A 13,211-nucleotide genomic window follows, 5' to 3' on the forward strand; every position below is an offset into this window, starting at 1 on the left:
CGGCTCAGGGTTGACTCAGCCTTCCATCCTTCCGAGTTGGGTAAAATGAGGACCCGGATTGTTGTTGGGGGCGATATGCTGACTCTGTAAACCGCTTAGAGAGGGCTGAAAGCCCTATGAAGCGGTATATAAGTCTAACTGCTATTGCTATTGCTATGATTCACTTAACAGGTGTGGCAAGAAAGGTTATAAACTGGGCAAAGCTCGCTTAACAAATGCCTCAGTTAGCAATGGGAATTTTGAACTTAATTGTGATTGTAAGACAAGGACCATCTGTATTTCAAAATGACCAAGCCAGTTTGAACCTCCAGAGAAGGAAAATTTTGACGTCAAAACTTCAGGATCACCTCTGAAAACTAGAATCTAGAACAGAATAGAATAACAGAGTTGGACGGGACCTCGGAGGTCTTCTAGTCCAACCCCCTGCTTAGGCAGGAAACCCTACACCACTTCAGACAAATGGTTATCCAACATCTTTAAAACTTCCAGTGTTGGGGCATTCACAACTTCTGGAGGAAAGCTGTTCCACTGATGAATTGTTCTAACTGTCAATAAATTTCTCCTCAGTTCTACATTGCTTCTCTCCTTGATTAGTTTCCACCCATTGCTTCTTGTTCTACCCTCAGGTGCCTTGGAAAATAGCTTGACTCCCTCTTCTTTGTGGCAGCCCCTGAGATAGTGGAAGACTGCTATCATGTCTCCCCTAGACTTCCCTAGAATCTAATGGATTTATGCTGCTTGCTAAAAACAGGTAGCATTTCTTCCATGTTTACAATAATTTTCACCAAAAAAAATGCTGGCCATGCACCATTTGACAAAGGAGACACAATCCCCGAGCAGCATAATGCGCTTAAATGCCCATTATTAGTGACACATCATAAACCAGAGCTAGCTTCATTGACTTTGCTCTTCTGAAGAAAACAAGGCCTTGAATTCATCCCAAATGTGTACATATATTGACAGGGAAATATACAACATATCAAGTGAGTTTTGATGCCTTGTATATTTGAAATTCCAGGGCTTCTCTAATACACTTGGAATATGTTCTTGATTAAGGATTCTCACTTCAAGGATTTGTGAAAATTCAGCACAGATGATGTTTACAGTGATTTTTCGGTTCAGCTTCCTGACGCAGAGATTTCTATGCTGGTATTGGAAGAAGAGGATTCTGATAGATATTTCACCATAGATATTATGTTTTTTATTTTCACAAGCAATGAAATTGGCTGTCTTGTGCATTTAGGATTGGGATAGGATTGGCCTGCCTGATGTTTAGCATGGAGACCACATAAACTACAACATGGTGTTGTTATTTTTTTGTAATACGTGTTTTGTTTGATAATACGTTTATGTACCACTTCACAGTGCTTTATAGCCCTCTCTAAGTGGTAAACCGCTTAGAGAGAGCTGTAAAGCACTGTATCTCCCAACAATCTTGGTCCTCATTTCACCCACCTCGGAAGGATGGAAGGCTGAGTCAACCTTCAGCCTGGTGAGATTTAAACCGCCAAATTGCAGTCAGCTGGCAGTCAGCAGAAGTAGCCTGCAGTACTGCATTCTAACCACTGCGCCACTGCAGTCATAAACATTTCTATTAATGTGCAAAGTTTATTAAGGTGCAAGTAACAGAGTGAGCTCCCGCGACTTGCCCCAGTTTCTGCCAACCTAGCAGTTAGAAAGCACGTAAAAATTCAAGTAGAAAAATAGGAACCACCTTTGGTGGGAAGGTAACAGCGTTCCATGCGCCTTTGGGGTTTAGTCATGCCGGCCACATGACCACGGAGACGTCTTCGGACAGTGCTGGCTCTTCGGCTTTGAAACGGAGATGAGCACCTCCCCCTAGAGTCGGGAACGACTAGCATATATGTGTGAGGGGATCCTTTACCTTTACTTTATCTAAGAAATTATGTGAATGCTGAATCAACTCAAAAAAAAACAAGCATGGGGAATCTTTCTTTTGTGTTCTTTCCTTCCTTTTATTTTTACAAGGTCTTCTTTTTCCTAATGCAAGGCATGACTTGGGAAGGGCAAATGAAGTAGGATTACCATAAAATGCAAACCAAATAAATGTATAGCAGTGTTCTAACCAAGGAGCACTTTTGGGTACAACTTACCTTGTCGACTTACAATTTAGTGACCGTTTGAAGTTACAACGGGACTAAAAAAAGGGACTTCTGATCATTTTTCACCCTTACGACTGTTGTAGCATCCCCATGGTCGCATAACCAGAATTCAGTCGTTTGGCAACTGGCATGTATTTATGATGGTTGCCGTGTCCCAAGGTCCTGTGATCCCTTTGGAGACCTCCTGACAAGCAGACTCAATGGGAAAGCCAGATTCACTTATCAACGTGTGACTAGCTTGACAACTGCAGCGATTCACTTAACAACGGTGGCAAGAACGATTGTAAAATAAGAGTGACACTCCCTTAACAATGTCAGGCTCAATTGCAGTTGTACATCATGGACTCCCTATAAAGATAAAAGGTAAAGAAAGGTTCCCATCGCACATACGTGTTAGTCGTTCCCAACTCTAGGGGGCGGTGCTCATCCCCGTTTCAAAACCTTAGAGATGATGATTTGCTGGAATCTGCTTTTTCTTCAGATCCAAAAGAGTGGAACCAACAGAGTAAAAATATACCGAGTAGCTGAATTTAGGGATTGACACCACTAGCATTTTGCCAGGAGAGGAATTTTAGGCATTGCCTGGGAGAGATACTCTGAGTAATAATTGCCCTTTGACCTCCCGGCATCCTTGTTTGCAACTGAGATTCTTCTCCACTGTCTCATAAATCTCCCTTGGGAAACCAAATCTTTGTTGCAGGACACTAAGATGGACTCTCGATTTCCTCTTCTTGACTACCTCTTTGATTCAGCCTTCAGCCAGCAAATTAAGAAAACCAGGCTACAAACAAATGACTGTTTTATCTGTAAGAGGCTACTCATCAGATATTTTCTAGTCCACTTCCCACAGCTTTTTCCCTACATTAGACCAGCTATGCCAATTACTTAAGAGTGATTTATAATAATTACAGCAGCAAAGCAGGATGCAAAAGAGGAGGCTGCTGCCATTAATACTCCTTTGCTTAAAAGAAACCTAAACAGGGTAAAAACAACAAATAACGGGGATCTTGAGGGTTGTAAGTTGGCCTTCTGTTAGGACATGAACTTTGGCAAATGCCTAAAAGGGCAACTGCTGTCTTTAATCTTATCAATATTTATATTTAGTTTCACTGGTTGCCCACAAATTTTATCCCAATGTTCCACTGGCACATGATTTTAAAGTAGCAATCGATCGGAAACTTTTTAGTAAAAAGTTTGATTTAAGTACAATACGTATATATATGAGTGTGTATAAAATTTCATCCACTATGACTTATGTGTTGTCTCCTTGGCCAAGTCTTCTTCCAAAGGGAAGGAGAAGATAATTTTGAAGAGCAGGAAAGTGCCTTGAGCTCTTGACCAAATAAATGTCCTGGGTCTCAATTTTCAATATTGGGATCAGATTTTGAAACAAAGCCCCCATGATCTAAGTAACATGCCAGTCAGCAGAGAGAGGGAGAAATTGGTCTATATTTGTTTATTTATCATATTTATACAGCTGTCGTGACAAAGATACTGTTCTGACCTAGGCTTCCCAAGATCATGAAGCAGACTACTTGTCCCCATAAAGCCTCTTTTATTTAGGTTAAAGGGAATTCCTCTCCAGCAAAGTCCCAGCCAATAGTGGTTCATAAGATTTCACAATCACAGACCTTGGAGAGTTGCCAGGCCGATATCTTCCAAACGCCAGGCTGTAGCAGCAATTACTTGCCAAGAAGTCAGGAAAAGATCTTCACCCTAATGAATGGAACTAATTGTCTCCAGCAAACTCCCCTCCCCTTTCGCTCCTCTTTTATTTCCTCTGGGAGGGGCCATTCATTGTCCGCCTGTGGCCTTACTCCCAAGTCGACCCCTGATCTTTCGCTGTTCCATTCGTCTCGCAACTCTGCGCATGTGCACACTGGGAACAGGCTTCAGCTGTTCGTCTGCCTCACTGATGTCTGACTCTGAAGGCAGCTGACAATTGGCATATGGCTCTGGCCCCCTCTTTGCCTCTGATACAGAGCCCTCATCAGAGCCTTCCCCAGACTCCAGGACTGGCCCAGGTTCCTCCCCAACCTCCTCACTGTCTGAATCTGCCACCTGGCGAGCCGCAACAAATCAAAGAGTTTCAGCTTTAACAGGATGATAAGGCCAATTTTTACCATGTCCTGATGTCTGTCCTAATCTCAGATGAAGGAGAACAAAATGAAGTGAAAAACGCATGGACAATGCAACTCATCATATCTACAGCCAGTCCTTGACTTAGAGCAGCACTTGAGCCCGCAATTCCCATTGTTCACCAAGGCAGTTTTTCAGTGAGTTTTCTCCGTCTTACAACCCTTTTGCCACCGTTGTTAAGCAAAACACTGCGATTGTTAAGTGAATAATGCAGTCAATAGGTGAATCTGGCTTCCTGCATTGATTTTGCCATCTGGGAAAATTGCAAATGGCGATTACATGGCCCTGGGACATTGCAATGTCATAAATACATGCCAGTAGCCAAGCGCCTGAATTTTCATCACGCGACTATTGGGATATAAGTTGTAAGTATAAAAACCGGCTGTAAGTCAGTTTTTTCAGTGCTGTTGCAATTCCGATTGGCCTCCTAAACGCATGGTTGTAAATTGAAAACTACCTGCACTCTAATTTCTTTCTTCCTTTTTTTTTTTGCCTTCTGTTCTTTCGTGAATAGAAATAACCTTTACCTTTTATTTCTCCAAAGTTGCCTGATCCCATGGCAAGGAGCTTGTCTTTCCAATCTTTTGATAGTAGTTTTTCAATACTGGGGGTTTCTGAATGAAGAGAAACAGAGAAAGAGAGAGAGAGAAAAAAATAGAATCAACCTGACTGATAGCACAATAGAACTCATTAAAAGTCTATCCGCTAAAAAATAAGTGCGATCCCATCACGGACCCCAGTTCATAATGACTTCATCAACATGCTGATAAGAGGGGAAAGCATGGTTTGAAGGAAAAAAAAAACCAGAATGCGTTTTGTCACCTGCTGTTTCAAAATCATTAGCTTTTCCTCTTTCTGAACAAAGCTCTTTCCCTATGACAATGGGCCACACAGAAACCTGGTGCGTATTGTTTTTCAATTTAGAGAACAGGTTTCTGCTCATAATGGATGCTTGTCAATTTCAGGGTGTTAGCCTGCAGTTAAAAAAATATAATTATGTTGATAAAATGCACAGGGCGGGGGGGTGGGGGTGAGGAGAGGGGGGGGAAAACAAGGCAAAGAATTAGCGACTAAATCTGCTACATGTAATTATATCCCTCGGTGTGTTTACAATTACATCCACTTTACAATGTGTTTAAACATAGTGTGGTGGTAAGCATGCTGTGGCAAGATTCCCCCTCCCTCCCCAAAGCCCAAACCCCTCTCCTTGTAAAACACTCACCGCAAACAAAGTGTAGCAGTTGTAATAATAATCCAAAAAGAGCTCGGAATAGCAAACGCAGGCTGGGCAGTGCTTTGAATTGTATTTGAAAAGGGAGTTTCAGAATGTGTGAAGGTGAAAATCTGGCTTTGTTTGCAACTCTAAAGCTGTTCCCAGGTTCTATTCCCAGTCAAAGGCAGGAAAAGACATGGCTGCTTTAAAGAGCTGCGGATGAGGAGACAAACGCTGCCTTTTGCATCCAGGGTAATCTAGGAAGTGATACAGCTGCTTTAAAGAGTTGCAAACAAGAGACCAAGTCCTACTAAATGAAGTCCATCCAGAATCATAGATTCACAGGGCTCGAAAGGACTTCAGAGGTCTTCTCGTCCAGGGGTCCCCAGCTTTGGTGACTTTAAGACTTGTGGACTTCAACTCCTCTGGCTGAGGAACTCTCGGAGTTGAAGTCCACAAGTCTTAAAGTTGCCAAGGTTGGAGACCCCTATTTTTGTCTAACCCCCTGCTCAAGGCAGGAGTCCTTATACCATCCCAATCAAATGATTGTCCAGTCTATTCTCAAGAACCTCCAATTAGTTCCAGGGATGGAGCACCCACACCAGTAGTAAAAAAAATAGCAATCCACCTCCATCTTTGAACAACCACTAAATGAAATGTACAAAATGATCTGTCTTAACTAGAAATTAGACCTAATATATCATTGATTCAGGTTTATATGTAGCTTTTGGACAGAGTTGAAATCAAGTGATGCTCACCAGTGTTTTCAGAGTCAGAGAAGCAGAAGCCCACATCTATTCTGCACATCTGTTCTGCCAACTCTGTGTAATGTGTAGTTTGGTTCACTGATGGGTTTTTTTTGCTCATTTTTGTCCCCCCCAGCCCCCAGGAGCACTCTACAAGCCTCCTAAAGGCTATGCATGGCCATTTTTGCAAAAGGGGTGTGGGTTTGAGAGGCCAAAAAATGCTGTATTCAGTGTATAAGGCGCACCCAGATTTTCACCCTCTTTTTTGAGGGGAAAAAGGTGTGTTTTATACTCTGAAAAATACGGTAACCTTTCCTGGTTTATCTTTAGTCTTTCAACCTGGAAATATCCATCCCACCAGGACGGGAAGGCAGGGTATCTTACAGTCACATCAATTAGGGATCTACATCTGGTGGCCCCCCCAAAAAGGTCCATTTCGGTAGTGGCCCCTTCTCTATGGAACTTCATTCCCCCTGAGGTACGGTTGGCCAACACCCTGTTGCTTTTCTGAAAGGCCTAAAAATTTGGTTTTGTCAGCGGGCCTGGGTACCACACAAATGGAGAGAGAGCCAATCAAGTGGCTGATTTGATTGTGTTGTTGCTACCATAGGGGAACGGGGTGGGGTTATTTATAGGTATTTGTTGTGGCCCAGCAGGAGCCGTTGGAGCTGCCACCAGACTCTGATAGTGAGGGGCCCTATGAGTCGGTTCTGGAGGATGTGGAGGACCCTGGACAGGGTTCTGACTCCGAGCAGGGCACAGAGAGGCTGGTTGGCCACCAGGAGGCGCCTGAGCCTTGGAGCAGTGGGGAGGAGACAAGGGAGTTGGTCCTGGATGCCCGGCAATGGAGAGCTAATAGGCGTAAAGAACAGTTACGCAGTTACAGGAGATAATTGAACTCAGCTGGTGGTAATTAGGCTCCTCTCAAGACTATAAAAGGAATGACTTTCCACACGCTCGTCGCAGGAATCAACGTATTTACTAGAGCTGGAGAAGCTATCGTGGCTAGCTTGCCAGGCTGGATTGCTGCCAAGGTTAGTCTGTGCTGGATTGCTGCCAAGGTCTAGTCTGTGTGTTAATAAATCCTTGAAGTATCTTTGTCTTGGCGTGCTTTGGTGTAGGAAGAGGGGGGTCAGAACAGGTATTTATGTGGAGGATTTTTAAATGTTGTAAGTGTAGGAGATGACTAAGCTGAGTCTGAGAGAGGAGTCAAACATGTCATAAGTCACGAATCCCTGTATGCCTGAAAAAGATCTAAATCCAGCCCACCATGAATTCTTTATTTACCGCCAAATTGCTTTGAATGTTACTAGTTCAGATTCTTGTACAGAGATGAAGGCTGCAATCAATCTTTATACTCATTTGGACTGCCTGACTCTCTTGATTTCCCCAGTGCTTGACAGAAAGCCATCTGGAGTCACCCATGCTTTAGCTGGGCAGCCGTAAAAATTTATTAAATAAATAAATGTAAGTATCTGACTAAGAGGCAGGGATCGATTGAGGAATTTATTGTTCATGAATTCGTTCCAGAGATTAACCTAATAGCCATTAATATGGGGGATGGGGAATTCGATTTAGGAAACTAATTTCATTTATACACTCTCTAAAAAACAAAAGAAGAATCCCACAATTCCTTAAAACAAAGTCTGCAAGATTAGATTCTCAGTGTTGGATCAAGTCAACTAGAGATAGTAAGCAACTCAATGTGTACATTGCTTAAAAGGTAAAGGTTCCCCTGGCACATATGTGCTAGTTGTTCCTGACCCTAGGAGGCGGTACTCATCTCCATTTCAAAGCCAAAGAGCCAGCGCTGTCCGAAGACATCTCCATGGTCATATGGCCAGCATAACTAAATGCCAAAGGTGCACGGAACACTGTTACTTTCCCACCAAAGGTGGTCCTTATTTTTCTACTTGCATTTTTACATGCTTTCAAACTGCTAGGTTGGCAGAAGCTGGGACAAGTAACGGAAGCTCACTCTGATCACGGCACTAGGGATTTGAACTTCTGACCCACAGAGCCACTGCATCAGAGGTGGGTTCCTGCCAGTTCTAATCTCTTCTATAGAAGAGGTTCCATAAATCTACAGTGCCATTTAGAACCGGTTCCAGCTGCCTCCCCCCTCCCGTCCGCACATCATCAAGATGAAGAGCGAGAGGAGGAATTCTGGGAGTTGAAGTCCACAAGTCTTAAAGCTGTCATGTTTGAACACCCCTGGGGTTTTTTTTCTAAAGGGTTAGGGGTGCAAGGGTCTTGTAACTTGATAGCTTTAAGACTTGTGTGCTTCAAATGCCACAGTTTCTGAGCCAACATTTTGGTTGCTAAGCAAGAGCTTTATTAAGTGAGTTCCACCACATTTAACAAGTTGGCCACGCCCCCCCAGTCTCATGGCCGGCAAGCCACTCCCACCTGGTCACATGGCCAGCACGCCACTCCCACAAAGCAGGCCACACCTACAGAAGCGGTTCTAAAAAAATTGAAACCCCCCCCCCCCACTGCACTGCGTTCTTTATGTACAATGCTTACTTCACTGTTTTTCAACCTTGGCAACTCTAGGATATCAGGACTTCAACTCCCAGAATTACCCAGCTGGAATATTGGCTGGGAAATACTAGGAGTTGAAGACTGGGAATTCTGGGAGTTGAAGTCCACCCATCTTAAAGTTGCTATGGTTAAGAAACATTGGCTTACTTAAAAGGTATGTGTTTATGATTTTATATGTTTTATCCACAAACAGTTTCCTCACTGATCATTCTTTACCTTTGTCCTTGCTTCCCCCACGATACCTTTTTTTTAAAAAAAATATATATTTTTCTTGCAATTATAAAGTAAAAAAAAACTAATACAACCCACAGTACATTCAACTTGCATCCAAACAATGTGATTGTATATTCTAGTCAGCAGTTAGAAAGGTTCACAATGTAATAAGCTTTCAATCCTGCGATTAGTCCTGCATTCAGCTAGAAAATGGAGTGCAGTAAAATATAAGTGCTCCAGTATGTTTCATCTAAATAACAATGGCCACAGTGACTATCTTTATCTTACAACATTAACCGCTATCCCCCACTTCTGTGCTCAGGTCTAATTTGAGTCAGTGTTTGTCTAAAGCCCTACTTGGGAACTGAAAGGGAGTTATAAGTTAACTTTTCAAAGGAACTGTCTTGGCTTAGAGACTGCACATTATTAGCAGCTGGTAAATTTCCTCTCCAGAAAGACAAGACAGAACAATAAAGAAAGAGAGACACAGGCAACAAATTGTTGATTAAACTGTCTAATTTTGTTTTCCTTGTTTCGTTTTTTTCCCCAAAACTGACATCTCCATACTAAATGACAGTCAAAAGCCAGGAACAAACTGCTAAACAATCCTGGGGTTATTTTGGTTTAGCGTGCTGCATGAAGCTCACACTTCCCTCAAATGTGGCTCGTTATCCAAAGTGAAACGTATGAAGCTAATTGATGAGGAAGCTTAGGAAATATTTCCATATCTATTTCTCCCAAGGCTTTGATCACAGTAGCATCCTTAGCTTAGATATATCGGTCGTGTTACAAGAAATTGGAATAGCTGTATTTTGGAAAGGGCTTTAGATTTGCAAATAATTTGAACTAAGCGGTCCAGCTCCAAGTTTAATGTAAAATGTGTCATATTTTGAACTTGAAAATGATGACACAATGGATTAAGAATAACACATGTCATCCTAGTGCATTTGATTCCCCTCCGCCATGCTCCTTCCAAATTTAGAGTAGAGTAGAGTAGAGTAATTTATTTATATGCCGCCCTTTTCCCTGGGGGGACTCAGGGCGGCTTACAACTTGAAAGGGAGGGAAACAAACAATTGACACATAAGACAATACATCATTAAAAGCACGACATTCATACTATTCGGGTGGGTTACAGTCTTTAATCCCAGGCCTGACGGGATAGCCAGTTTTTAAGGGCTGTGCGGAAGGTCTGGAGGGTGGTGAGGGTACGAATCTCCACGGGGAGATCGTTCCATAGGGTCGGAGCCGCCACCGAGAAGGCTCTCCTCCGCGTAGTTGCCAGTCGACATTGACCGGCAGATGGAACTCGGAGGAGGCCTAATCTATGGGATCTAATTGGTCGGGTGGAGGTAATTGGCAGTAGGCAGTCTCTCAAGTACCCAGATCCACTACCATGAAGGGCTTTGAAGGTGGTAAGTAAATTTAAAAATTGCAATCTGTTAATTCCCAACTTGGAAAATGCAAAGTCTTTGCATTGTGCACGATGGTGCGTAAGATTGTTGCTCTATGCTAGAAATGTATGTTGCATGTTCTTGGTATCCATTACCAGTCCAAATCCTGTCTAAGTGTGATGCATGGCCTATTGTGCAGGTTGTCACTTTCCCCACTCAACTCTGTCAGAATATTCATGAACTGGAATAGGACATGGTAACAAGGTCAGCCAATGTATAGGCATGGCAACTGGATCAGCCAATGGGAACTCTTTGGTGACTGAGAGCCAAGCCAGACGGCTCGGAGCCTGGGCGTGGCTTACCTCTATAGCTCTGAGTCTGTGCTGAGAAACAAAACTGGACTTGTCGGCTGATCTGAACTGAAAGGAAACTAGTCTGCTCTCCTCTGCCTTGTGCCTGCTTGTAACTCCTACCACATTGGAAGAATCTGCTGTTGGTATTGTACATTTATTCATGTGTTATGTATATAAAGAGAAGTTAATGAATCCTGCTAAATCAGTTACCTGTACGTGCTTTCTGGATTTGATGTCTGCAACAAACTCTGACAAACTTCACGGTCACCTATGGGCATTGACAACATCTTGGCTCCAGATAAGAGCAACAAGGAACTCTAGATGTAATTCTGGAGAAATATTCCTGATCTATGTTTATAACAGTAAGCAAGATGGGGTGGCTTCTGGCCCTTTAAAGAGATGCAACCTCTCTTCTTTTTGAAGATAGCATTGGCTAGTTTATGGTTTGGAGATTAAACCTGAAATCATAGATAAATTGTGCAGAGCTCCCTGGAACCAAATTATACAACGCATTAGTCAGATCGTCCCACAGGTGCTTTTTTCAAAAGGCAACTGGACTTTATTGCTGTTTTTTTCCTTTGAAAATGTTTCCCTTCTCATCCAAGAAGCTTCTTTAGTTTGAAGTGAACCGAATCGAAGAAGCTTCTTAGATGAGAAGCAAAATGTTTTCAAAAAGAAAAAAGAGAAGAAAGTGTAGTTGCACTCTGAAAAAAGCACCACTGGACCAGTCATGGCCTGGATGATTGAGAACCTTCAAGGGCTCCACAGAATTTCCATCATGAAAGCAGTTGGATTGAAGTCAACCACAAGTCCCTAAGAAATGGTTTGGCCTTTGAGAAATAGCAATAGCACTTAGACTTATATACCACTTCATAGTGCTTTTACAGCCCTCTCTAAGCAGTTTACAGAGTCGGCCTATGGCCCCCAACAATCTGGGTCCTCATTTTACCAACCTCAGAAAGATGGAAGGCTGAGTCAACCTTGAGCCTGGTGAGATTCGAACTGCTGAACTGCAGCTAGCAGTCAGCTGAAGTAGCCTGCAGTACTGCACTCTAACCACTGCGCCACCTCGGCTCATGGTTCTGTCGACTGAATGAGATGGGGTGGCTTCTACCTTGCTTCATTCCATTATCAGTTCAGATAGTCCTCAATGTAGGACTATAATTGAACCTACACAACACACAATCCTATGTTTTGATGGTCATAATCTGGATCGATGATGTGACCAACCCAATTTTATTACCTCTGTTTTTAGCAGTGGACACTAACCAAGCAATGCTCCTGTTAAGCTAATTCAGTGGTTGTTAAACCAATGGCTTAGCTATGGGTGCAGTTTTGCCAAAACTCAGGAATGTCATATTTTGGAAAAACCATCGCAAAATGCAGTCACATAACCACTTCTGCAAACAACTGTAAATGCAGCCTTGTTGTCAAATGCCTGTGACCACCAGAACTTAGAATCTGGGTCGAAAATCATAATCCTGTTTGGGTTGGTTGTAGCTGCAAACAGTCGTTAAGTGATTAGTTGTAAGTCAAAGACTTATCTGTAGATAATTACAGTACCTAATATTATGGATATTGCTTTGTTTACTGCTTCGAGACTGTTGTGACTAAAGCCCTTAAATAAATAAGTTTTGACTTATTTCAACAGCTTTATTCCAAACATGGTTACATCTAGAATCCTTACTATTTCTTTTAAAAAAACGTTCTACCTTTCTAATGTCTATTTCACGTTCCTCAGGAGAAAAATGGGTGGAAGAAATTCCAAGAAGGAAGATAGGATATAAATCAAACCAATGAATGCAAATGCAAAGTCAGCCATAAGCATAAAAAGCAATGAAGATTACATTTTGAAGGCAATAGGAAAGCAAGCAACTTTCTCCAAATCGTAACATGCTAATAAGGTTCCACAGTGTGGTAAGAAGGCTCATCTAAGCGTTTCACTTGCGACCCTTCCTGGATCAGGATGCTCTGTGCACTGTCACTCAAGCCCTCGTCCTTTCTTGCCTGGACTACTGTAACGCTCTCTACATGGGGCTGCCCTTGAAGAGCACCCGGAAGCTTCAACTGGTCCAGAATGGGGCTGCGCGGGTTGTCATGGGGGCACCCAGGTGCTCCCATGTTACACCCCTTTTAGGCGGCCTGCACTGGTTGCCAGTTGTCTTCCGGGTGCGATTCAAGGTACTAATTATGACCTTTAAAACGCTCCACGGCTTAGGCCCGGGGTACCTGCGAGACCACCTACTGCCACCGGTAGCCTCCCATCGTCCAGTGCGATCCCACAGAGTTGGCCTCCTCAGGGTGCCGTCGGCCAGACAGTGTCGACTGGTGACCCCCAGGGGGAGAGCCTTCTCTGTGGGAGCGCCTTCCCTCTGGAATGAGCTGCTCCCGGAGCTTCGTATAATCCCCGACCTTCCGGTCCTTCTGACGCGCCCTAAAAAGTTGGCTTTTCCAGCAAGCCAGCCTGGCCTGAACAAAACAAATCA

General features: G+C 43.2%; 1 protein-coding gene across 9 annotated transcripts in view; it reads right to left on the reverse strand.

The window, feature by feature from the left end:
* The window catches only part of SOX5 (SRY-box transcription factor 5), a 640,060-nt gene that overhangs the window by 260,883 nt on the left and 365,966 nt on the right, over positions 1 to 13,211 (reverse strand). For all 9 annotated transcript variants that reach the window (XM_032221314.1, XM_032221307.1, XM_032221310.1 and 6 more), the window contains one exon: positions 4,790 to 4,876. In XM_032221314.1, coding sequence (XP_032077205.1) covers positions 4,790 to 4,876 — 87 coding nt within the window. The remainder of the gene's footprint in view (positions 1 to 4,789; positions 4,877 to 13,211) is intronic.

Source organism: Thamnophis elegans, chromosome 7, assembly GCF_009769535.1.
Source record: "Thamnophis elegans isolate rThaEle1 chromosome 7, rThaEle1.pri, whole genome shotgun sequence".
Taxonomy (NCBI): Eukaryota; Metazoa; Chordata; class Lepidosauria; order Squamata; family Colubridae; genus Thamnophis; species Thamnophis elegans.